At 41.2% G+C, this 25,000-nt stretch overlaps 1 protein-coding gene across 1 annotated transcript in view; it reads left to right on the top strand.

Moving 5' to 3' along the window:
- The first annotated feature begins 7,317 nt into the window (after positions 1-7,317).
- Positions 7,318-25,000, top strand: part of LOC137631068 (ADAM 17-like protease) — a 299,072-nt gene continuing 281,389 nt past the window's right edge. Inside the window, exons 1-2 of the mRNA XM_068362674.1 lie at positions 7,318-7,497; positions 22,748-22,901. Of these exons, the coding sequence (XP_068218775.1) occupies positions 7,431-7,497; positions 22,748-22,901 (221 nt within the window). The 5' untranslated portion in view covers positions 7,318-7,430. The remainder of the gene's footprint in view (positions 7,498-22,747; positions 22,902-25,000) is intronic.

Raw genomic sequence — 25,000 nt, 5'->3', positions numbered from 1 at the left:
GAAGGTCAAGGTCACGGTCAAACAAAATGTCCAATTCACGTAATCAGACATAATTTTGGATATTGTTGTCACAGAGACTTCAAACTTGGTTCATATTTGAGTGTATGAAAATCCACGACAATTATTACATGTTAATGTCAAAGGTAAAGAACGTGGTTGAGACATAAGGTCTGTGCTCTCCTGAGTGCCCCTCTAGTTTCATCTGCATTCGTGTTAGTGGGATGATATAACGTTGTGTTCAGTGCTTACTTTCAGGAAGGGAGTTCTATTGTTTTAATACTTTACACATCACATATTCAAAACAGAGTTATTGCTGGATTTCGATACAAATGCTTTAGACTGGCATGGTTTTCCCTAACTAGTTTTCCATACTAGAGTGCTCCGCTGCTTTCCGTTTGGAAAATTATATTTAATATCTCATTTTATTCTTATTTTATGTCTCATGTTAATAATAATGGCAATAGAAGTATTTATAACGATAATCATTATTATTACATAAGTATTATCCTAGCAACCCGTTGAGATACTACCACTAGAGAGTTATGGGGTCCTTTGACTGGCCAGACAGTACTACATTGGATGCTTCTCTCTGGTTACGGTTAATTTTATCTTTGCCTACACATAAACTGAATAGTCGGGCCTATTCTTTACATATTCTCCTCTGTTCCCATACACCTGACAACACTGAAATTACCAAACAATTGTTCTTCACCCAAGGGGTTACTGCACTGTAATTGTTCAGTGGCCACTTCCCTCTTGGGAGCGGTAGAAGAGACTATTTAGCTTTGGTAGCAGCTCTTCTAGAATGACACTGCAAAATCAAACCATTGTTCTCTAGTCTTGGGTAGTGCCATAGCCTCTGTACCATGGTATTCCACTGTCTTGGGTTAGAGTTCTCTTGCCTGAGGGTACACTCGGGCACACTATTCTATCTCGTTTCTCTTCCTCTTGTTTTGTTAAAGTTTATATAGTTTATATAGGAGTTATTTATTTTAATGTTACTCTTCTTGAAATATTTTATTTTTTTCTGTTTCCTTTCCTTTTTTGGGCTATTTTCCCTGTTGGAGCCCCTTGGCTTATAGCATCCTGCTTTTCCAACTAGGGTTGTAGCTTAGCATTTAATAATAATAATAATAATAATAATAATAATAATAATAGTAAATATAGATATACATGATACGGTATGTGTCAGGAGTCGACAAACTCCTGATGAGTTGTATATGCAGGTATGAGAAGTGACTAAACCCCTTTAAAAGGTGTGTCATTTGTTTCCTTGGGGAACCTCTCCACCCTATATATATATATATATATATATACATATATATATATACATATATATATATATATATATATATATCTTGTATCATCATCAGCAGCACTTGAAATATATAAGGTAAAATAAAAGACGTTTATATATATCTTAAAATATTAAACGTAACTGGACATAGTATATTGGCAAGAAATTGGTTATTAAAAGTCTATATAAAATTTTAGTATTACAGAAAGGATAATTATCTAAACCTACTGCATATCCTTAACTATTTGTTTATTAATTAGTAAGATTAAAAGCAAATTGCAAATTAAGAATGTTTATGCCTACAGTATAAGAAATTCTAAAGTTATTAAGTTATTTTTTTTATTGTATATACCTTCAAGAAAGGGAAAAATTAACAAGTGATTATAGGAAATTTCAGTGGCGAATTAAACGTTCTCATTTCTTCTCATATACGCTTTATACTAAAAGTTACTCTTAATTTTTTCTAATCTTTAAATGAGCTTTCGCAATAAAAGTTTCCATAAGCCATACTAAGCTGGAAAAGTGAGTGAAACCTGGCATATGAAGACCGGAGAGTTTATTGCAACACTCGCCGCAGAGCTTCACGAAAGTTATTATTATTATTATTATTATTATTATTATTATTATTATTATTATTATTATTATTATTATTATTTTGATAAATAATTATAATAATTATATCCATTGCGAACAGAGAAAAACAGAATTTTACAACATTGTAAATTTAAATAAAGATTACGTGATAAATCAATCTTAAGAGCTATAGTCCATTTCTTTTATCGAGGCAGATTTGCACCGACTCGCAGTGGTGCCCTTTTAGCTCGGAAAATTTTCCTGATCGTTGATTGGTTAGAATGATCCCGTCCAACCAATCAGCGATCAGGAAACTTTTCCGGGCTAAAATGGCACCGCTGCGAGTCGGTGCAAATCTGCATCGCTAAAAGAAATTGACTATAGTTACAGTACTGTATTTACATTTTGCTAATGATTAAAAATATACAAATAACACAACAGAAGGTAAATTCCATATAGGGGAACTAAACTAAAATAAAAATAATGCTATAAATAGTGAAACAATTGTATTAGGAAGCTTCGAGTTTCATTATTCGACGTTTGTTTAAAGGCCTTAATCAGTAGACTTTCTGGAATTCCCAGAACAACTTAAGAGTTCTCTTGCTTGAGGGTACACTCGGACACACTATTCTATCTTATTTCTCTTCCTCTTGTTTTGTTAAAGTTTTTATAGTTTATGTGGGAAATATTTATTTTAATGCTGTTACTATTCTTGAAATATTTTACTTTTCCTTGTTTCCTTTCATCACTGGTCTATTTTCCCTGTTGGAGCCCCTGGGCTTATAGCATCGTGCTTTTCTAACTAGGGTTGTAGCTTAGAAAATAATAATAATAATAATAATAATAATAATAATAATAATAATAATAATAATAATAATAATAATAATAATAATAATAATAATAATAATAATAATAACTGTTTTGGAAATTGTTGAGATTTCTGCAGACGAAAATAAGGTAACTTACATTTGAAATCATTACATCATTACTTATTTGTGGACTATTTTGAGTAAAGGAGTGACAATAACACAAATTTATATAATATTTTTAAACAAAATATACAAAAACCTCTAAATACAATTGAAGATCCTTCTACATTTACCTGTTCGTTACAGGTGTTTTCTGAGTGTTCCCTCGTGGATGACTGTAGGGGCCTAGCAAGAATCTTTTTTGTCTTGTAACTTCTCCCCGCATGTTCTGATGCTCTGACATCGAGGGACCTATTACTAGATCCCAAATTTTTTTTAGTGAAGCGTATTTGCACTGACTCGCAGCGGTGCCCTTTTAGCTCGGAAAAGTTTCCTGCTATCTGATTGGTTAGAATGATCTTGTCCAACCAATCAGCAAGCAGGAAACTTTTCCGAGCTAAAAGGACACCCCTGCGAGTCGGTGCAAATCTGCCTTACTAAAAATATTGACTAAAGATCCCAAATAATAGTTACTACAAAATGCACATTTAAACTCGTAAACTATGTCAGAACACCTATCTTGTCTTTGTGTTGGAAAAAAATCATTTTAAAGTTATAGAAAATCGTTCTTACGTTAATCTGAGGGCATTGTTAATCTATCATTTTCATCAATCCTTATTTATCTCCTTGATAAGGTAGTTTTAGATATAATATCTCTTTTTTTCTGCAGTGCTTCATAACTACTCTCATCCGAATTTCTTATTGCAAGCTAATAAAGACATTTGCTTAGTTTAATTGGCGAGTAATCCGCTTATGTGCAATAATTCATGAAGTTGTCAGAACCAGACGTCCCAAATACAATTGATGCACATTGTACGGCCAACGAATCGTGAAGACACGAGAATAGTTACAAAAAATTTAAAATTATTGGAGCTGAGATGTACAGTAGGTCTACTGTAGGCTCTAGAGCTTTCAGATATGCGGCCACAAGACTATATAACAGCTCCCACTATATATCCGAAAGACTGAAGATATTAAGCCTTTCAAAAAGAAGCTGAAGACTTCATTGTCCTCTAAGTGCTCCAATAAGGTGGATCTGACCATTAACACGGAATGCGCTATGTGGTACTCTAAATGCATAAGGATGTATGCGACAAGCAGATCTTGTAGGTCCTGTAGTACGTCGTTGAGTTCTTATGTGCGATAGGATCAGGAAAACAACCCTTAACGTAAAGTAAAGTAAAGTAAAGTAAAGCAATTCCTTTATCATCGTTCCCATATTCTCTCTTCCATATTGCCGTACAACCTCTCTTTAATTTCACTGAATTGTAAAACTGGCATTTTCCCCACAAATGGCTTCCACAGTCCCAGCACCGTGCCAAAGGACCCGATTTACATCAAATCATAATCTGCTCGTCAAGGTTTTTGTTGAATTAAAATTGTCATGAAAGCCTTGTGTACACGTAACTTGAAAGAAAAAGAATATCTAAAATCTGCGAACATTCTTTCCATTTTTATCAAGACAGTTGATTTCCTAAGGCAGTTTGATCGCCTTATCGTTCCGAACAAAGATGGATTACGACATCTACCAATTTCTTGGAAAACTAACGGAGATCCAGAGATGTGATTCCAAACGCGGTACGCAACCAAACCAATTGTCTTTTCCATTTATGTTTAACGACGTTGATTGATTGATTTAAAGTTTTCAGGCAACCTGACATCTAAGGTCATTGGCGCCGAGTGACGTTGAAATTGGCGAAAACTTTTATCCGGATTATAATGATCATAAATTAAACCAATTACCCATATTTTGACACCATTAAAGACCCTTCGTTTGGACTCTTAGATTAACTAATGATTAAGTCCAGGATCAGGAAAGAGGCCATGTCTTTGTAACGCCACCTCAGAAACTTAGGGTCGGATTATTTTACACTTTTTTTTTATGCTATATTTTCGTGGGGATATATTCTTTTTTTCACAAAGAATGCAATTTTTCTTCTTATATTTTCGTTATTGTCTTTACCAGTTAAAAGTTTGCCAGCTATCCGGATTTTGTTTCTTTCAAAGAGTTGTTACAATTATCAAGGTTAAACTTTTCTCTCTTCTGTACTCTTGGTAAACTTAAACGTTGAAATACAATATATATATATATATATATATATTTACACAAAAATAAAACAAGTGATTACTTGAATCTAATTTTAAGCATGATTATATATATATATATATATATAGGTATATATATATATATATATATCTATATATATATATATATATACATACATACATACATATATATATATATATATATATAAATATATATATATATATATATATACATACATATATATATACCTATATATATATATATATAGGCTATGTATATCGGAAGAATTTATACACATATATGTGTGTATGTATACACAACAACAAATGCAGCCATTTATAGTCCACTGTAGAAAAAAAGGTCTCAGACTTTTCCATAATCATCTCTGGGGTTTGGCATTTTTATCACTGTGGATTAGTGATGGTGCGATACTATTGTTTGATCGCTCACAACAAACCAGCCTAGTATGGGTAGCCCTGACTAGTACAGCTTTGCTGATCATGGTGGTACACAAACCCTTTCACTTCGTTAAGGTATCCCTCATTTAGAAAGGGATTACATATATATATATATATATATATATAATATATATATATATATATATATATATGTATATATATATATATATATATATATTTATATATATATTATATATATATATATATATATATATTATTTATTTATTTATGTTATATATATATGTGTGTGTGTATATATATGTACATATATATATATATATATATATATACATACATATACTGTATATGTGTGTGTATTCCCTTTGTTCATACTTATAGTTTTGTGTTGGCTCTTATTCATACCTCTCAACTCACTTATTTTTTTTTTCAATCAAACTTATCTCCATTATTGTCCTTCATACCTCACTATGTAACTATATTTGCAATATTCTTCACAGGCAATATCTCTCTTTGTATATCATTCTCATTTATCTGTAAATTCTCTATTAGACATGTTTTTCTCTTAGGGCTTTGTCATACTACTTCCTCGTATGATAGATTAGTAACCTATGTTGCGTTACCTATTATTTTTTTTCGGTTTTAGTAGTGTTTCTCTTTAATCTAATACTTATTCAATGTCTAAATGAAATACATAGTTTCTACTTTAATTTCTCCCGAAGTTTTCGTGTTTCATCACAAATATTACTTTATTCATATTTTTATCCTTTGAGGACTTTTATGTTTGGGTTCAGTCATTATTAAATAGGTTTTTAACATGGAAGTCGATTTCTATTTTGTATTTCCCCAGATAATTATTTATATTTTCGAATTCTGTATTTATATTTTTATTGCATACTGCCTTATTTATTTAATTCTCCCACCATCTCTCGTGGACTTCTTAACCTGTTCTATAAATATCTTGGCGATATTGTTAAAAGGAACAGTTGGCTGTTATGAAATGTTTTCTTTTTAATTTACGTTGATTATTATATTTGAAACTTCTGCGCAAATAAATTAATATTAATAAGCGTATTTCTTGACCAATGCAATATAACCTACATCAGATGTTGATTGTATTAACTAATATTAACTAACTTGATCATTTAATTCCTCTTGTATATTCTTCCCTTATGCTTCAACAAGAAAAATAATTTTATTAAGAACACTCAAAACAAACTGAGAAGTTACCGAACTCTGTGCGTCGAGTGTTCTATAATTAATTAGGACCATAAGCAAGCTACTGTATTCGCTTGCAAATGTTTAACCCCAGGAATAGGAAAAATATAGTTTTCTTTTGTTTTACTTTTATCCAATGACTTTTCTATTATTTATCTATACACTGTATCCCCTGAATTCAAATTCTTAGAAATAGCTCACAATTGCAACGACTGGCAAAGCTTCTGATACTTACCTGATTATAATTGTAAGATCTAATAGTTTCTAAACTATTTTCACCAATACTTTATACTGTTCATGATCTATTCCTCCTGGTCTAATTTGCTTCAAACTATGATTCAGTCTTATTTTTCATTAAATACGTTTAATTTCCAAATTCAGGCTTCATTTTTCATCGCGTTGGCTATTTATAGTTCTTCCTTATCAGGTCAGTTCAGCGTTAGCCTTTTAATTTATTTATTTTTTTTTTAAATACAGTATACTTATGTATATCTTTAACTACCTCTTTGCCACTTACGATTTTACCTATATTTCCCCAAATTTCATCTTGGATAGTCGTCGTTCGTTTTCTATTAATTTTCGTAGTTTCTATTATATCGGTAAAACTCTACACACCTTTCTAATTAACATGTTATATTGTGGTTTGGAATTATCCATAAACGAATTAGTTGTAGTTTATAAACATGGATTTTAGCTGTTACAAAAGATAAAGATTAAATAAAGCCATCACTTGTGACTGCCTGCACAAATCCGAACGAGTTGAAACTCTTCTTTCCTCTGGCATCCAGTTTGATCAATGTAAACAAAGCGGACGACAAGTGAATCACTGTCAAATTTTTACGGATTAAAAACCTAGGATTTGAAAAATAATATCGCCGAGATAGTGTTCTTTATTTATACTTTCAGGAATAATGGGGGGAGTGGCTCTCATCCTGCTCTATTTTTTACCGTCTGTCCTTCCCCTTGATTTAACTGGAGGTAAGATTTATTGTTCCTGGTCTTAGCCTACCGTAGGCTAGTTGCTTTGCTAAAGCCAAACCAACTTTAGTAGACTGGCGTTACCTAACGTAGCTTAATTTGACTACTTTTGAAGAAATATTAGGCCAGTTTAAGCTGTTGGCCATGCTACAGAAGGACATACCGTTCGGTACCCGCTGTCCAACAAAGGCATATAGGAGGATGTAGCCTGTACGAATATTTTCTCAACCTAACCTAGTTATGATATTAACATACTGATTTTAAGTTCAACTTTCGTATCTTTTAGGGTTAATTTGATGTAACCATATATTGATACCATCCAGAGTTGCTTAGAAATGTGATGTATATGAACAATGTGGTAAAATTATAAATCTGCAATGAGTGGTTTGTAGAAAATAAGATTGATTTTTTACATATTTTTATGTTTTTGAGAATTTGTGGGTGTATGTATGATAGCGGCCACCTGTATGCATTATTATGTCCAACTTAGAATACGGCAGTGTAAGGGGGCCGTAAGTAGGTAACAACACGGCTTGTAGGCTAGGTTAGGGGGGAAAGTTTAGGTTAATTGATGTCCATTTCTAATGAACATGTGAGGAACTGGCCGCTGATATACAAAGGCTCCGAGAATTTTTTGGCGGGAATCCCGTTTTGGGCCATGGTGGATCGACTACCATAACTGAAAAGCTATGGCTTAATTATCATCAGTATCTTTTGAAGCTCCTTAAGATATACCGTGTACCAGTCGAATTGTATGATATTTAGATGAAATGTTTTAAACTTTGTTGTTTCCGCCAGTCATCATAATGAAAAAAACAGTAACTCTTATCAAAACCGAATAATAGTACAGTAATGGAACACAGGTAAAACACGAGCGTTTGTTTGCTAAGACTTCCAGTTGCATAGAAAACAGGAATTTTCAATCCCGTTTTTTATGATGTCATTTGCAGCAGCGTTTGTGCTACAAATGCATTCTTTCTTAATTGAGCTTAAGATTTATTGGATTTTGCTCTTGATTAAGCATTACCTCATTACTCGTATGTTCTTAAAAGAGGAACATGTTTTGCTGTGCACGGTAGCCTCATTGGCTGGTAGTTTGATGTTATTTTATTTATCTAATTATACTCATAATTCATTTTATACTGTACAAATTTGAGCAAAGGGGTGAATACACACTTAACAAAGGGCCGAGTTGTAGCTTCGCGCTCCAGCCTCTGTTTGTTCCGGCTCAAATACAAACCCTCCGCTATTTATAGGGGTGTACTTTTGGCGTAGTTGGAAGACGAGCTATGATAATTTTTAGTGAGGGATAGCTACCCCATCCGCTAGTTAGCTGGTGGGGGTGGGGTAGACAGGCTACCCCGCTCACTCACACCTCTCGGCTGAATAACCACTTTGCTTTATGGCAGGACTTCTCTGGGAACAGGGTGGCGGGCTAATTTGTATAAATAGTTTCAGGTTTGTATGCTAGGAAAAATACAAATTCTTCCAAATTTGTTATTTTTTCTGGCACAAATACAAGCCCTCCGCTATTTATAGGGGTGACTTACTCTTAGGAGGGAGGAAGTCCTCACCAACTGACCTTGGTCATGACCCAGGGTCCTCTCTATTTCGATCTGTGATTAATAGTAGATGGAACCCTACCCTTGCTAAAATCACGTGCTGATATGAGGTAATGCCCTAATAGTTGCCTGCAGAAGCTTGTGTGTGAGTGAAATAGGTGAAGCACATATGAAGAAGTTCTAGTAAGATGTATGCATCAGGAATCCATTCTCACTGTACTTGTGTGAAACAACAAGTTCCAAGTGGCGAGTGAGGTATTAAGCACCAAGGATGACAAGTGTGCTGTGCCCCTCCCACCATTGGTAAGTGCTGGAGTAAGTTCCAAGAAGAGCGTATATGCTTAACTCCCTTGAATGCATGTCGTGGTAAGCGCGACCCATAGAAACTGTATGATGAAGGTCTGTATGCTGCCGCCGTTGAGAACATATCGAAGTAGCACACACCTGTGTGCTACTGAGGACGAGTGATAGTGTTGATGAGGTAGCTCTTACTCTGGACAAAAGAGTCTAGCATGTGTCGTTTAGATGAGGAGACTCGCTAAGCGATCATTGAAGCGATAGCACTTGAGCTCTATTGTGAATGACGAGTAGAGAAGCAGAAGAATCTCGCTGGGAAGAGCAATGGGCTTGCTTGCATTGAGGGTCATAGCCGGTAGTGCTCTACCATCCTCGACAGGGAAGCTCTCCATTGAACAAAGTCGGTAATGACTATCCTAAGAGTCAAGGCCTCCGAGATTCGTCGCTGGTTGTTGGTGATTCTACCCACAGGCGGGAAGATTGTTGATCGTCATTACCTTGGAAGTGAAGGTTGTGAGCTGAGCACCACTGTGACACTGAATAGTGGGGTTATTCTTGGAGTAATCATATAGCAAGTGGGCGTGTGAAAAACGCCAAACTTCGTTCACCACCCACTGCCTGCAAGGCGTGACACAGGAACCTCGATACGTTTTCTATCGGTCCTGTGATGGATGTGCAACAGCTGGTTTAGTACCTCAAGCTCCTTAATGGACTAGTAGCAGAAGGTTTAGGGCATTAGTTACTCGGGTTTTAGTCTGAGTGAATGAAAGGGAAAGTTTGGCTCGTTCCCTTTCATCATCCTCCCTTCTCGGGAAAATCAGCATCCTTGGTCCTCTGCACCAGCTGACCTCAAACCTCTGCAGGTAAACCATTGCTCCCTTGTGTATCCTAGTATTGTCCCAATACTGTTGCGCCCTTATACCCTGGCAAGGTGGTATTGTGAATGTCTCGGTATCCTTGGTTATTCCCTGCAAGTCTCAGAATAACTTACCTTGATAGTCACATTGCTAGTTTCTCACCCCGCACAACTTGTGTAGGCCGAAGACCATGCTTAGCATGTTTAGCGAGGTGTTAGGGTCTCCTTATTATCACTTTAACCCTTTTACCCCCAGGCTCTTTGGAAATTTCCAACCCTTAACCCCCAAGGGGTTATTTTTTCCCCAGCACATTTTGCAGTATATATTTTTTTTAAATTGCTCTAACAGCCTTAATTTTTGTCATAGAGAGGTCAGGTTGGTTTCATTCTCTTGGAAAATGCCTGAATTTTTTAAAAAAATTATCAAAAATATGAAAAAAAAAATGTTTATAGCATTTTTTTGCAAGGACGTACCAGTACGTCCATGGGGGTAAAGGGATGAGTTTTGTGAAACGTACCAGTACGTCCTTTGGGGGTAGAAGGGTTAATCTTTGCATAATAGTGAGTACCCCAGGTAAGGTAAAAAAAAAAGCCAGATTGGCAGGGACATCCACCCTCTTAATTGGTGAGTCACTCCTATTAAAGAGCGTTGGTTTGTATTCCAGTTACGGAACAAATGTAAAATTCGGAGGTAACTTGTATTTTTCCTAATGATACAAACCTTAGCTATTTAAACATACTTGCCCACGAACCCTGTCCCCCTTGAAGTCCTACCTCCAAGCAAAGTGAGCTCAATCACAGGTATGTGAGTGGGAGGGGTAGTAAGCTACCCCCCGCTAACTAAAACTAAAATTACCCTCGCTAAATTTTAATGGCTCGTCCTTTCAGCTTCTCCGAAAGTAATACCCCTATTAAATAGCTCAGGTTTGTATCGTTAGGTAAAATACAAATTACCTCCAAATTTGCCATATTATTATTACAAGTTAAACTATAACCCTAGTTGGAAAAGCAAAATGCCATAAGCCCAAGGGCTCCAACAGGGAAAAATACTCTAGTGAGGAAAGAAACTAGGAAGTAGATAAACTACAAGAAAAGTAATAAACAATAAGGATAAACTATTCTAAGAACAGTATCAACATTGAATTAGATCTTTTATATATAAATTAAAAAAAAACTTCAAATAAAACAAGATAGGAAAGCATGCCGGAGTATACGCTCAAGCAAGAGAACTCTGATACAGAGGCTATGGCACTACCCAAGACTAGAGAACAATTGTTTGATTTTGTAGTGTCTTTCTAGAAGAGCTGCTTACCATAGCTAAAGTCTCTCTTCTACCCTTACCAAGAGGAAAGTTGCCACTGAACAATTACATCGAGTGAAGATGAATTATTTGGTAATCTTAGTGGGGTCAGGTGTATGAAGACAGAGGAGAATGTGGAAAGAATAGGCAAAGACAAAAGGAGCCGTAACCAGAGAGAGGGATTCAATAAAGTACTGTCTGGCCAGTCAAAGGACCCAATAACTCTCTAGGGGTAGTATCTCAATGGGTGGCTGGTGCCCTGACCAACCTACTGACCTCCCTAGAGCCCCTAGTGACCAGTGGACGTTTACGCATCCGGTCTCTTCAGTGGCAGCTGAAATACAGTTGGGCTTGGCACAAGGTCTCCCCGAACTTTCAGGTTCGGGTGGACTCCTACCAAAAGATACCTATTTCCTCCGGGGGTTAGTTCTTTCTTCCCCTCCAGAATTGATGCTCTTCACATATGCATCTAAAGAATGGTAGGGGGCTCATATTTTTAAACACAAGACTTACCCGGTAGTTATATATATAGCTTACGTCAATGGCAGAAAATTCGAAACTCGCGCCAACCGCCAGTTGGATAGCCAGGTGTACCACCCCTGCACCCTAGCGAGGTACCTGGGAACCATTCCAGTGACCCTCATATATTCCCTGCCGTCGCTAGCGGCGTCACGTGAATTCTACTCCGTCATTACTGATCGTTTTTTTTTGTTGAAGTATAAATCTTTGGTTATTGACTCCTGCTTGTTTTTTATCTTGCTTTGGATATTTCTTGATTTTGTTTGGATTAGAGGATTTTTGACCTTTGCTTGTCTGAATTCTCTTAATTTTTTCAAAATGGCCACCCCCCTATAACTTTTAGGTTATGTGTGACTAGTGGGTGTAAGACCCGTATGGCTAAAGCCTCTCTTGACCCCCATTCTCTCTGTGTTGCATGTAGGGGTAAAGAGTGTGATGTAGGTGATTGCTGTAACGAATGTGTTTTGCTGTCAGAGCATGAATGGATTGATTTTGATAAATACAGGCGTAAACTTAAAAGGGATAGATTGAGGCGTAGTTCTTCTCGCTCTTCTAGAGATATTTCCTCCTCCCATGTCATTAATCCTATTCCTTCACCTGTAGTGGTAGATCCTGATCCCACTATTGCAATTGCTAATGAACCTTCACTAAAAGATATGTTAGTGGGGATTCAAGCTCTCGGCGCTAAAGTTGAATCTTTGGCTGCGGACAGGACACAGTTGATGTCCGATGTGCGTCTTTTGAAAGGTGAAGGTGCAAGTGCAAGTGCAAGTGCAGTGAAGTTAAGTGCAGTGGAGGGTGCGCCTGCTCGTGTCTGTCGTCCTCCTAGTCCTAGACCTCTTCCAAGCTCCCCAACCCCTGGGAGAAGGAATGTCGAAAGGCGAAAGGAGACGAGAGGCTGTATCAAACGAGCAGATGTCCCCTCGAACGTACCTGTGGGCGCCTTCCAGGACGTTCGCCCTCACCATCGGAAAGTTGAGGTTAAGTGTTTTTCGTCGTCTTCGGATTACCCCTTGCCTAAAAGAGGTTGGAAGCTCGCTTCCAGGCCTCTTAAGAGGTCCTATGATATGGCCTATCGACGTCGTGCTAGCTCTAAACCTGGATGCAGTCACTGGGATTCTCCAGAGCCTTTGAAAGCCCCCCGACAAACGTCCTTATAGAACACTGGACGTTTCTAAGGATCCTTCTGTGCACTCAGGACCGGGCTTTACCTCATTCCTAGCTCCCAAGCAGCCTTCAGACTGGATTTCGCCTTCTAGGCGCTCTGTTCCGTTTAGCGGTGAGGAGAACGTTATGACCTCATCGCCGTTTTCACAACGTTCGGATCCTAACTTTGTAATTCTTCAAGACATGCAAAGCAGGCTCTCATCCTTTATGCAATCATACCAGCGCAGCGACAAATCTCGTATCAGCGATCGTGATCGGAGCAACGAACCAGGACGTGTTTCCTAGCGGCCTCGTAATCGGGGATCGAAGCTTCCTGCTAGCCGATACGAACGGCCTTTAGGAAGCGATCGTGATCGTTCTCCTAAGTCCGCAGTCCACGGTTCTTTTATTGAGCGCGATCCAGACTGTGTGCCTGTGCGTTCTTCTAAGAAAGACCTCGGACGTCCTGTTAAACAGGTTATTGAACGCCCTTCGACTCAGGCTCCTGAACTTCCTACTGAACAGGCTGACGATCCTCCTCCGGTTCAGACTGCCGAACGTCCTTGCAAACAGGCTACCGAACGTCCTTTTAAGCAGGCTGCCAAACGTCCTATCATTCAGGAAGTTTCTCTCTCCGCCAATTATTTTAGTGAGCGTCCTTCAGGTCGCGTTTCCGGGATGGTTACAGTTGAACGAGTCTCTGAACAACGAGCGGTTCGTAGTACCGATTGCTTGCCAGCAGTTGACGGCAAGCGTGTTTCTGAATATGATCCTGAACATCCTATCCCTGGTCATACTTCGGATGTTAGTTTGGATTACGAGGAGGAGGCTTATCCTTTTCAAGACATCGATGCGGTTCATGTACAGAAACTTCTCGTCTCCGATCGAGCTGATCGCGAGCGTTCGGTTGAGCCGCACGTGACTCTGCCGCCTGTTACTGTTCGCAATGAGCCTATTTCTATTGGGGTTGGCACTCAGGTTTTTTCTGATATTGATACCGCTCTTAACCCTACTGCTCCCGGAGGAACGTCGCTAGAGAAGAAAGTAGAAGCCCAGCTTTCTCCTTTGGAGTTTGATGACGTTTCAGAAGACGAGGACTCTGTTTCTTTCCGTCATTCTGCTGATCTTAAAAAACTTATGAGAGTTTTTACGGAAGAGTTTTCGGACTTTTTTGTGCCTATAGCTCCGCGCTCTCCCCTGTCTGAGTTTACTCTAGGCAAAGCCTCTAAGAAAGCCCGTTTTACTAAGATGATTCTGTCACGTTCGTCCAAGAGAGCTCTTAAATTAATGGGTGACTGGTTACAGTCTAAGAAGGCCTTAGGAAAGACGTCTTTTTCCTTTCCTCCAGCTAGACTGGCTTCGAGGTCGAGCATCTGGTATGAGACAGGAGAAGTTCTCGGCTTGGGGATTCCTGCCTCTGCCCAGGGAGATTTCTCAAGCCTCGTAGACGCTCCTCGTCGGTCGGCCATGAGAAAGACCAAAATTTTTTGGTCCACTTCAGAAATGGACCACCTTCTCAAAGGAATTTTTCGGGCCTTTGAAGTTTTTAACTTCCTAGACTGGACGCTGGGGGCCCTGGGTAAAAAAGTTGAGACTTTTAAAGAGGGGTATACCTCTGCCCTGGTCCATATGATGTCGTGCATGGACAAGGCCTTGAGGGATGGCTCTAATGAACTTGCAGCTCTTTTTTCCGCAGGCATCCTTAAGAAAAGAGATCAACTTTGCTCTTTTCTTTCGCCGGGGGTGACTCCCTTCCAGAAGTCTGAACTCTTATATGCTCCTCTTTCTTCATTACTGTTTCCGCAAGAACTTATCAGGGAGATCTCTGCAGCTTTAGCTCAGAAGGCCACTCAGGATCTTGTCTCCAAGACCGCTAGAAAGGCTTTGCCTTCCTCTTTTATCAGCCGCAAGTCTAAGGAAGATACTTTTCCTAAGTTTTCCCAGCCCTTTCGAGGAAGATCTTCTAGTAGGGGTAGCTCCAGACCTGATGCTAGAAGGAGTAAGAGAAGAGGTTTCAGGGCAGGGCGAAGCAGAGTCTGACTGCTTTCGCCTTCAGGCAGTGGGTGCCAGACTACTCAAATTCTGGCAAGCGTGGGAGAAGAGAGGGGCAGACCAATGGTCTATTCAGATCTTGAGGGAGGGTTACAAGATCCCCTTTCTAGGGAGCCCTCCCCTGGTCTCAGTGCCCGTGGATCTCTCTCCCAGATACAGAGAGGCGGCAAAGAGGCAAGCTCTTTCGAACCAAGTGTCTCTTATGTTAGAAAAGGGGGCCATAGAGAAGGTTCAGGATATCTTTTCACCTGGTTTCTACAATCGGCTATTCCTGGTACCCAAGAACTCTGGGGGATGGCGTCCAGTTCTGGACGTGAGTGCGCTGAACAGGTTCATCATCAAAACGAAGTTCACCATGGAGACTTCGAAGTCAGTGCTAGCAGCAGTAAGGAGGGATGACTGGATGGTCTCATTAGACCTTCGGGACCCCTACTTCCACATCCCCATCCATCCGAGCTTCAGACCCTACCTCAGGTTCGTTTTCATGGGAGACGTCTTCCAATTCAGAGCCCTATGCTTCGGTCTTTGCACAGCGCCTCAGATCTTTACGAAGCTCATGCTGAATGTAGCAAAGATCTTACATTCAAGGGGCATAAGAGCCTCCCTGTATCTCGACGACTGGCTTCTCAGAGCGCACTCTTACGATCACTGCCTGAAGGATCTTCAGACAACCTTGGACCTTGCGGAAGAACTGGGTCTCCTTGTAAACAAGGAAAAGTCTCTCTTGGTTCCACCTCAAGAGATTTTATATTTGAGGATGACGATACGGATTCAGATTTTTCGGGCTTTTCCGTCTCCTTTAAGGATAGAGCAAGCCAAGTTGAAACTAAGATCGTTTCAAAGCAAGAAAGTTAGCTCAGCAAGGAAATGGATGAGTCTGATAGGAACCCTCTCCTCCTTGGAGCAGTTCGTCCCACTGGGAAGGCTGAATCTTCGTCCTCTCCAGTTCCATCTCAACAGCCATTGGGACAAGGAGAGGGACTTAGAATCGATGTCCATTCCTATCACGAATCCCATCAAAGTCTGCCTTCGGTGGTAGGAGGAACCAGACAAGTTCCAGGAGGGTCTCAACTTGTCAATGAAAAGCCCAGATCTTGTGTTATGCTCCGACGCCTCGGACACAGGATGGGGAGCAACCCTAGACAAGTTAGAAGTCTCGGGTCTTTGGACAGAACCCCAGAAATCCTTGCATATCAACCACAAGGAGTTATTGGCAGTTCTTTTAGCCCTCAAAAGTTTCGAGGTTTTAGTCACCAACAAAGTAGTTCAGGTCAATGCGGACAACACGACAGCATTGGCATACATCTCAAAGCAAGAGGAAACACACTCGATATCTCTGTACGAGACGTCAAAGAATCTCCTGATGTGGGCAAGAGAGAGAAACGTTATACTTCTCATGCGATTCATTCAAGGGGAGAAAAACGTTATGGCAGACAGTCTCAGCAGACGGAATCAGATCCTTCCAACAGAGTGGACCCTCAACCTTCAGGTGTGCAAGAGCCTGTGGCGTCTTTGGGGTTGCCCTTGCATATACCTCTTCGCAACCTCGAAGACGAAGAGGCTAGAGGCGTATTGCTCCCCTGTTCCGGATCCAGAAGCAGTCCACATAGACGCTTTTCTATTGGACTGGTCCAATCTAGATCTCTACGCATTCCCACCTTACAAGATCCTGTACAGAGTAATACAGAAATTGTGACATCCAAAGGAACCAGGATGACCCTAGTGGCTCCTTATTGGCCGTCAAGAGAATGGTTCACAGAGGTACTGGAATGGGTGATAGACACCCCAAGAATTCTTCCTCTAAGAGCAGATCTTCTCAGACAACCCCACTTGGAAAGATTGCATCAAAATCTCCACGCTCTTCAGCTGACTGCCTTCAGACTATCGAGAGACTCTCTAGATCTAGAGGCTTTTCGAAGGAGGCAGCTCAGGCTATTGCAAGGGCAAGAAGGACTTCAACCATCAAGGTCTATCAATCTAAGTGGAAGGTTTTCAGAGAGTGGTGTAGAGTCAACTCTCTTTCCTCATCCAGTACCTCTGTATCTCAAATTGCGGATTTCCTGCTTTATCTTCGAAGGAAGTGCAGTTTCCCCTCCTCTACTATCAAAGGCTATAGGAGTATGGTAGCTACTGTGTTTAGGCATAGAAACCTTGACCTCTCTGGCAATAAGGATCTGCAAGAGCTTCTCAAGTCTTTCGAGACTTAAAAATGACGGAACCAAGATTCTCCAGCCTGGAATCTGGATATTGTTTTAAAGTATCTCATGAGTGACAGGTTTGAGCCACTGGGTTCAACTGCCTTGAAAGACCTCACTATGAAGACTTTATTTTTGGTCAGTCTCGCGACAGCCAAAAGAGTGAGCGAGATTCATGCGTTTAGCAAAAACGTTGGATTTCGTAATGGTAAAGCTGTCTGTTCCTTGCAGTTAGGCTTTCTTGCCAAAAACGAATGCCCTTCTCAACCTTGGCCCAAAGCATTCGAGATTCCAAATCTTACGGATCTGGTTGGAGATGAGGTAGAAAGAGTCTTGTGCCCAGTTAGAGCTCTAAGATGCTACTTGGAGAGAACAAAAGACTTACGAGGCAAGTCTGAATCTTTGTGGTGTTCAGTCAAGAAGCCCTCTTTACAGATGTCTAAAAATGCCTTGTCTTATTTTGTCAGGCTTTTAATTAAGGAAGCTCATTTTCATTGTAATGAATCAGACCTTGGATTTTTAAAGGTCAAGTCTCACGAGGTCAGAGCGGTGGCAACGTCGGCAGCATTCAGGCAGAACAGATCTCTACAAAGCATAATGAACACGACCTTCTGGAGGAGCAAATCCGTGTTTGCGTCGTATTATTTTAAAGGTGTTCAGAATTGTTATGAGGACTGTTTCACTCTGGGTCCATTCGTAGCAGCGAGTGCAATAGTGGGTGAAGGATCCACCACTATGTTCCCATAATCCCAATAACCTTTTCTTCTCTTGGTACTTTTAATTGTTTTTATGGTTGTTTGTGGAGATTGTGTCAGTCTTCCACAATCATTGATTTTGTCAGGTGGTCATGATTGTGCCTTGAGAGCACCCGGAATTGGTTATTGGAGGAGGTTCTGTCATGATGAGGTTTTGACACCGGTTTGACAGTCCCTTCGAGATCTTTATCCCCCTGGGAGGATCGCTGGATCTCATAAGGCTAGCAGACATAATGAGGCAGAGTATCATTGAAGTCAGCTTCCTTATCAGGTACGAACCCTTAAGTTTTGTTTTAATTAACTCTTGAGTAGAATTCCAGATATGCTAGCTGTCTCTAACCCTCCACCAAAGGTGTTAATCAGCTATATATATAACTACCGGGTAAGTCTTGTGTTTAAAAATGATATTTTCATTAATAAGATACATTTTTGAACATACTTACCCGGTAGTTATATATAATTTTAGTCCCACCTTCCTCCCCTCTAGAGACTAGAGGCATGGAATATATGAGGGTCACTGGAATGGTTCCCAGGTACCTCGCTAGGGTGCAGGGGTGGTACACCTGGCTATCCAACTGGCGGTTGGCGCAAGTTTCGAATTTTCTGCCGTTGACGTCGAGGACGTAAGCTATATATATAACTACAGGGTAAGTATGTTCAAAAATTTATTTTATTAATGAAAATATCATATTGCAGCCCACGGACTATGGTCCAAGTGACTTTGCCACATAAACTTCTTGGAAATGAGGGCAGTTTTCCTGGCCCTCCAGCAGTTCCAACAGCTCTTTTCAAGACACTCCGTAGTGTTCATGAGCGACACCACCACAGTAGTGGCATATATATGTAAGCAAAGAGGTACTAATGTGGCACCATGCGGAATGGATCCCAGACCTTCTACATCTGCTCACAGAGGTGCCGAGGGAGCTCCCTCCACAACACGATCTACTTGGACAACCACACGTAAGGATTTACCACTGAGCCATGGAATATCTACGACTTCGCGCCTGGAGGTTGTCCAGTGTCTCCTCTCGAAGAAAGGCTTGGGTAAAGGATTTTCGGGTACCTCGGGAATCATCTTCCGCCGTCTAGCAGGCAAAAGTAGGCAGTCTTTTGTGGTTGGTTTAATGGAAGGGATATCGCTCCTCTCAATGCTATTATCCTAGTGATAGCAGAGTTTCTGTTATACCTGCGGAAGGAAAATTTCTTTCCAATCTCAGTGTTGAAAGGCTACCGCTCATCCTTGAGCCTCGCCTTTAGACTAAAAGGAGTTAATATTCCCTCCTCGTTGGAATGGTTTTCCTCATACGGAGTTTCTAACGTACCTGTCCTTTGTCGGAAATTAGACGTCCTCCCTGGAACGAAGTTTGTATACTATGATCCTTGAAAGGAGCCCCTTATGAACCACTTGTCAGACATTAGATCTTTACCTGAAATTTAAGACTGTTATCCTGCTTGCTCTGGCTTCAATTAAGAGAGTTTGTGAATTACACTGCCTTTCCTACGCCATCTCCTATTCAAAGGAACGGGGACAAGTAATGGTTGGCTTTGTCCCCTTGTTTGTTGCAAAGACTCAAAATCCGGCTGTAGCAGATCCTAGATTCGGGCCCTTCCTTAATGTAACCGATGACCCAGATCAACTGCTACTATGCCCAGCAAGGGGATTGATGGGCTACCTCAAACTGATTAGAGATCACCCCTGAGCTAACAGAATGTATGTTAGCACTGTTAATGTTAAGAGGAGAGTCACAAAGAATATGATCTCTGCGTGGATCTGCAAGTTGATAGTTCAAGCCTTGAATACTGACTCCCCCGCAAGGGCGAAAATCAATGATGTTAGGGGCATGACCATGTCCCTAGCATTAAAGAAAAACTACTCTGTGGCGCAGGTTGTGGAAGCGTCGGACGACCTTCACCGCCCATTACCTGTAAGTGTAGAAGCATCAGACGACCTTCACCGCCCATTACCTGTAAGATGTAACCCACAGGAACATGGAGACTTTCTCCATCAGTCCTGTGGTGGCTGCACAACAAGTGGACTAAACCCCTCAAGCTCCTTGTTTGGACAAGTAGCAGACGGTTGAGGGATTTAGTCTGGGATGAGTAAGAGTGACTGGCATCTTTTTTCCACATTCCCCTCTCATGTGGTACAGCACTTACTAGCTGCAAGCTGGCCTCCTCTATGTGCAGGTAAGAACCTCTTCTTTGTGTAACTATGCATAAGTGCATGTTTGTTCCAACACGAAGTACTTACCTCGAACTACTTTCTTAGGAGTATCTGGGATCTCCTCCCATCCGACCAGAATTTTGTGTAGTTTACCCTACTCCCGATTTCTATGCGGGGCATCTCTGGCGGAGTGATACGCACCCAGAGACGACCCGGGGTCAGAGAGCATGCTTGCTCAGGTCTCGCTCTCCAGAAAGTTTTTGGTCGCGTCGGCGTTAACACCCCGACGCTCTCTTAACCCAGTGCGACCCTTTGTGTCTCACGAATCCCCACGTGGTCCCTTTGTGTGCTTCTCTATCCTTTCCCTCTGTGTTCCTGTGTCTCGCGGTGTATTACTAGTGCATTATGGAGCATCCCCGTCGTTGCCCTGGGCCTGTGGCCGGCAAATCATGTGGCGCTTTCCTCTCTAAGCCCGAAGTTGACCCGCACTCCTTGTGTTCGTCGCGTAGGGGCAGTGTGTGTGTTCCCCTACAGCCACGTGTCCGGAGTGCGAGTCCTGGAATGAAGTGCAGTGGGTGCGATACGGCACTAAGAAGAAGAAGGCCTCTCGATGGTCCCCTAGGAAGTCCAGCGTCTCTTCGCCCGGCGTCCCATCGGACAGAGTCTCTCTGCCGTCTTTCCCTACCCAGGGTAGGGGTCGAGGTAAGTCTGTTGCGGGGAAGCGGCCTGTGGCCCTTCCCCAGGAGTCTGATTTACCTGACAGTGGGATTGTGTCTTCGGACCAAGCAAGTGGGGGGCCTGAGGGGGGGGCGGGTGTGTATCCGGGGGACGGAGCCCTGGTGAAAGCAGGTCCCGTCTCGTCGGACGATCCGATGTGGGGTAAAAAAGCAGCAGTCTCTTCTCCCGCCTCTTGGGCAGGTTTTTCAGGTGCGTCAGCAGCCGAGGGTGCCGTCGAGAAGGACGACTCGCCGCCATCAGACACCCTGGTGTGGGCGCCTCCGAAGACGCCCTTCAGATCGCCCCCTGAGGATTGAAGAGGAGTTTGAGACCTGGTTCCCCAGCGAGGAGCTCTCCCGCTCCCCTCCAACGCCTTCAGCTACGTTCCCGGCGGACTTCATGGAGCCTTCGTCGCTGGCCAAACCCCATGCAGAACCGCCAGCAACGCGGCAAGATTCAGGCCCCCCGAGGTCCTACAGGTCTTCGGGCTTCTCAGTCGAGGCCTACTCCTACTTGTCGGAAGACGGAGCCCCGAGAGACCATAGGAGACAGCGAGATAGGTCTCGCAGGAGACGATCTCGATTGCGCTGCCATTCAAGATCTCGCCACATGAGTAGACGTTCCAGATCCCCCAGGAGGAAGTTCAGGAGAAGTCTTTCGCCAGAGGAGGAATGGGTGCGAGTCTCCATTCCCCGTAGCCAACTCCTGGGGGTTGCGGCAGTCGCGGGCACCTCGGGATGGCGTCCCAGGCCCCGCTCACCAGTAGGTTTTGTCGACGAAAGGAAGTATGACCAACGGAGGGACTCGTCTCATCAGGCACCAAGAGACAGGCATAAGTCCTCGAAGGTTCCGACTCCACCCACCCAGCGGGGAGAGTCGCCCCTTCGGTCTGGCACCTGGACAAGTCACATTGCTTGGTTATCACACAATCACACGAATTACCTAGACCGCAATCGCGTGCCTATGCATGAAAGATTAGCGAGGTGTTATTGTGATTCTTCTGTAAGCTCATGCAAAGCAGGGAGGAAACACCCCCGGTGAAAAACCAATCCATTGGTGAGGACTTTCACTTGCCTAAAGACGAGTCTTTCCCTGTAAAGAGCGAAGTAATTTGTATTTTTCCGAACAATACAAACCTTGAGCTCTTTATACAGATTTGTCCTGCCATCGCCTATCCCCCTGTAAGTCCTGCCTGCAATCAAAAGTGGCAATATAGCTCAGGTGTGTGTGTGTGAGCTGGGTAGCCTGTTACTACTCCTACTCCCACTAACTATCGGTGAGTAGTTATACCTCGCTAAAAGATTAATGGCTAGTTTTCAGCTTCACCGAAAGTATATTCCCTATAAAGAGCTCAAGGTTTGTATCGTTCATAAAAATAAAAATTACTTCCAGATTGGTCATTTTAACAGCTGAAAACAGTTTTTCTGAAAACACACTCATATTAAAGTGCTCAGATTTGTATTGCTAGAAAAAATCCAAATTACTTTTAAAAATTTTGATTTTTGTTCTATAACTTGTCATGATACTAATAGAATATTTTTTGGGGGGTTTGTATTTGGTTATCCTTAATTGATAACAAGTATACTATATAGATAAGTGCAATCCAATGAAACTGTCATATATCTAATTTTTTCTTAAAACTATAGCTACAAAAACACCAAATTTCATATTTATTTTCTTATTGCAGGACTATTTTGGTCTCCTCCTTATCATCCAAATTTACGATATTATGAAGTTATTGACTCTTCAGCATTTAAGCATCATATAGTCAAACGTGGAACCAAGGAGAGCAACCATCGTTTTAATAAAATAAAGGAAGTGCAATTTAATGCTCTGGGAAAGTAAGTTTCTTAATATTTTAAGTAATGAATATTAATGGTTTTATCACAAACCTGCTACTTTTAACCATAACTCGTTTGTGTATCTGTGCAAATCCTGAACTCTTTAATCCTTGAAAAGTCAGAGATGATCATCTGCTCTACTAGTCATTCAAAGTTTTAGCATGCTTGTATGATAAACTTAGGTCCCCAGTGTTTAACTGGCTCATTTCTCTTGTGTGTATACAGTATAGCAAGTTCTCATCTTACAAACTTAATAGGTTCCAGGAAGCTGTTCGTAAGATGAATTTTGTTAAATTTTGCCGTATTGTAGGCTTATGTAACTAGCACGCCTACAATTTTCTGCTACAAAAGTCAGCAAATAGTCTCATTTCGTATTGCTAATGTCTTGTTTATGGCTTAAGATTATATATTCTTATTTTATTACAGTATATCATGAACTTTTGATATAATTTCTAAGATTTAGGATTACTCCACCAACAAAGTTGGAAGGAGGTTATGTTTTTGCCCCTGTTTGTCCATTTCTGTGTTTGTTTGCTTGTGAACAACTTCCTGGCTGCAGAAACTTTCAAGGATTAATTATTATTTTTAGACATGCAAGTGATTCAATTTTGAAAGTGCTATGTCCAAGGTCAAGATCAAGGTTGAGCAGAAGGTCGACCGAATAAACCCTAACCTTAATCCCAAATTTGCACATGGTTGTCACCTTGACTTCAAATATGCCTACGGTCTAAATTGATTCCGGGAAAGGCAAACTGGTTTGGAGAAATGAGTTGTCGTGACAGAGGTCTGCACTCTCAGAGTGCTTTTCTAGTTGCAGTTGGATTAGTTTGTATCTCAGAGTATTTTTAAGTTGAGGATCTTCTATATAGATTAGTAATCAAGTTTGTATCTTCCCCTTTGAAATTTTTTAAATTAGCTTTATTCCGGCGTAAATACAAACCCTCTATTTATAGGGGTATTACTTTTGGCGTAGCTGAAAGACGAGCCACGATAATTTTAGTGACGGATAACTACCCCATTAGTTAGTGGGTGGGGTAGGCTGTTTACCCCACTCACACCTCTCGGCTGAGTAACCGCTTTACTTTATGGCTCGATAGAGGATGGACATGCTGCCTTTCCCGCAAAGGCTTGCCTTGATTGTTTTTCTGTTTAGTTTTCTTTTGTGTGTGTTTTTATCTTATACTGTACATATATATGTGTGTATATATGTATCAACAGAAACATACTCGTGTGTTGTTAAATACTTGTAACTTTAATTACAGTTGACAACATATCTGGCGTTCTCCGCTGTAAGGGAGTTGTCATTGTGTTGATACTACTACTCCCCTACCTTGCCGCCCTCCCGTGCGTGGGTGGCCGTTAGTTCTTCAACATTCCTGTGTATTTGTTTCAGTACTTGAGTTTAAGTTTATAACTGTTCCGCTCCCTTTTGAGGAATTCTCTTACAAGGAAGGTGACTTACTTCCCGAATAGTTCATGTTATGCAGCGGAGTTATGAATTATAATTCATCACAACTTATTTCCTTTTCTAACAGATAGCAGCGACGTAGAAAGCAAGGCCGATGGCTTTGGCCGCTCCGGTCAATGTCCTGCGCTTCCTGTGGCAGCTCGTGAGCTGCCCACACCTTGAACAACTTGAACAAGGCTTGTTGAGGGGAAGCATAGAGTGCTGCCAGGAGGTTCGCCTCCAGGGGTTGAAGAACGAGGCAGTGTTAACCTTCGCCGGAGTTTGGCTGCCCCCCTTCCAAAGGAGAGCTTCCTTACTTCAGCCGTTGAACAACCTTCCCTCTTTCGGGAAGAATTGCTGATAGCTCGATGAGATCTGCTTCTGCTATCTCATTGCCAAAGACTGCTTCTTCCCCTTGAGCTAGGGAAAAAGCAAGTCCAAGGCTTGTTCCTCCTTCGGGGGGAACTTCTCTCTCGTTCACGAGAGAGATCGTTACGCTTATGCTTTTTCCCCATAGAGCGGGAAGAAAGCTTGTCTTATGCGATGTCTTCCTTCGGGAGAATTTTCCTCTCGTTCGTGAGAGAAAACTTATGTTCAGCTTTTGTGTTAGAGGCATTCCTCTTCACGAGGACGAGCCTTGTGATCGCATTCT

Source organism: Palaemon carinicauda, chromosome 39, assembly GCF_036898095.1.
Source record: "Palaemon carinicauda isolate YSFRI2023 chromosome 39, ASM3689809v2, whole genome shotgun sequence".
Lineage (NCBI taxonomy): Eukaryota > Metazoa > Arthropoda > Malacostraca > Decapoda > Palaemonidae > Palaemon > Palaemon carinicauda.
This window is presented reverse-complemented; position numbering and strand designations above follow the sequence as displayed.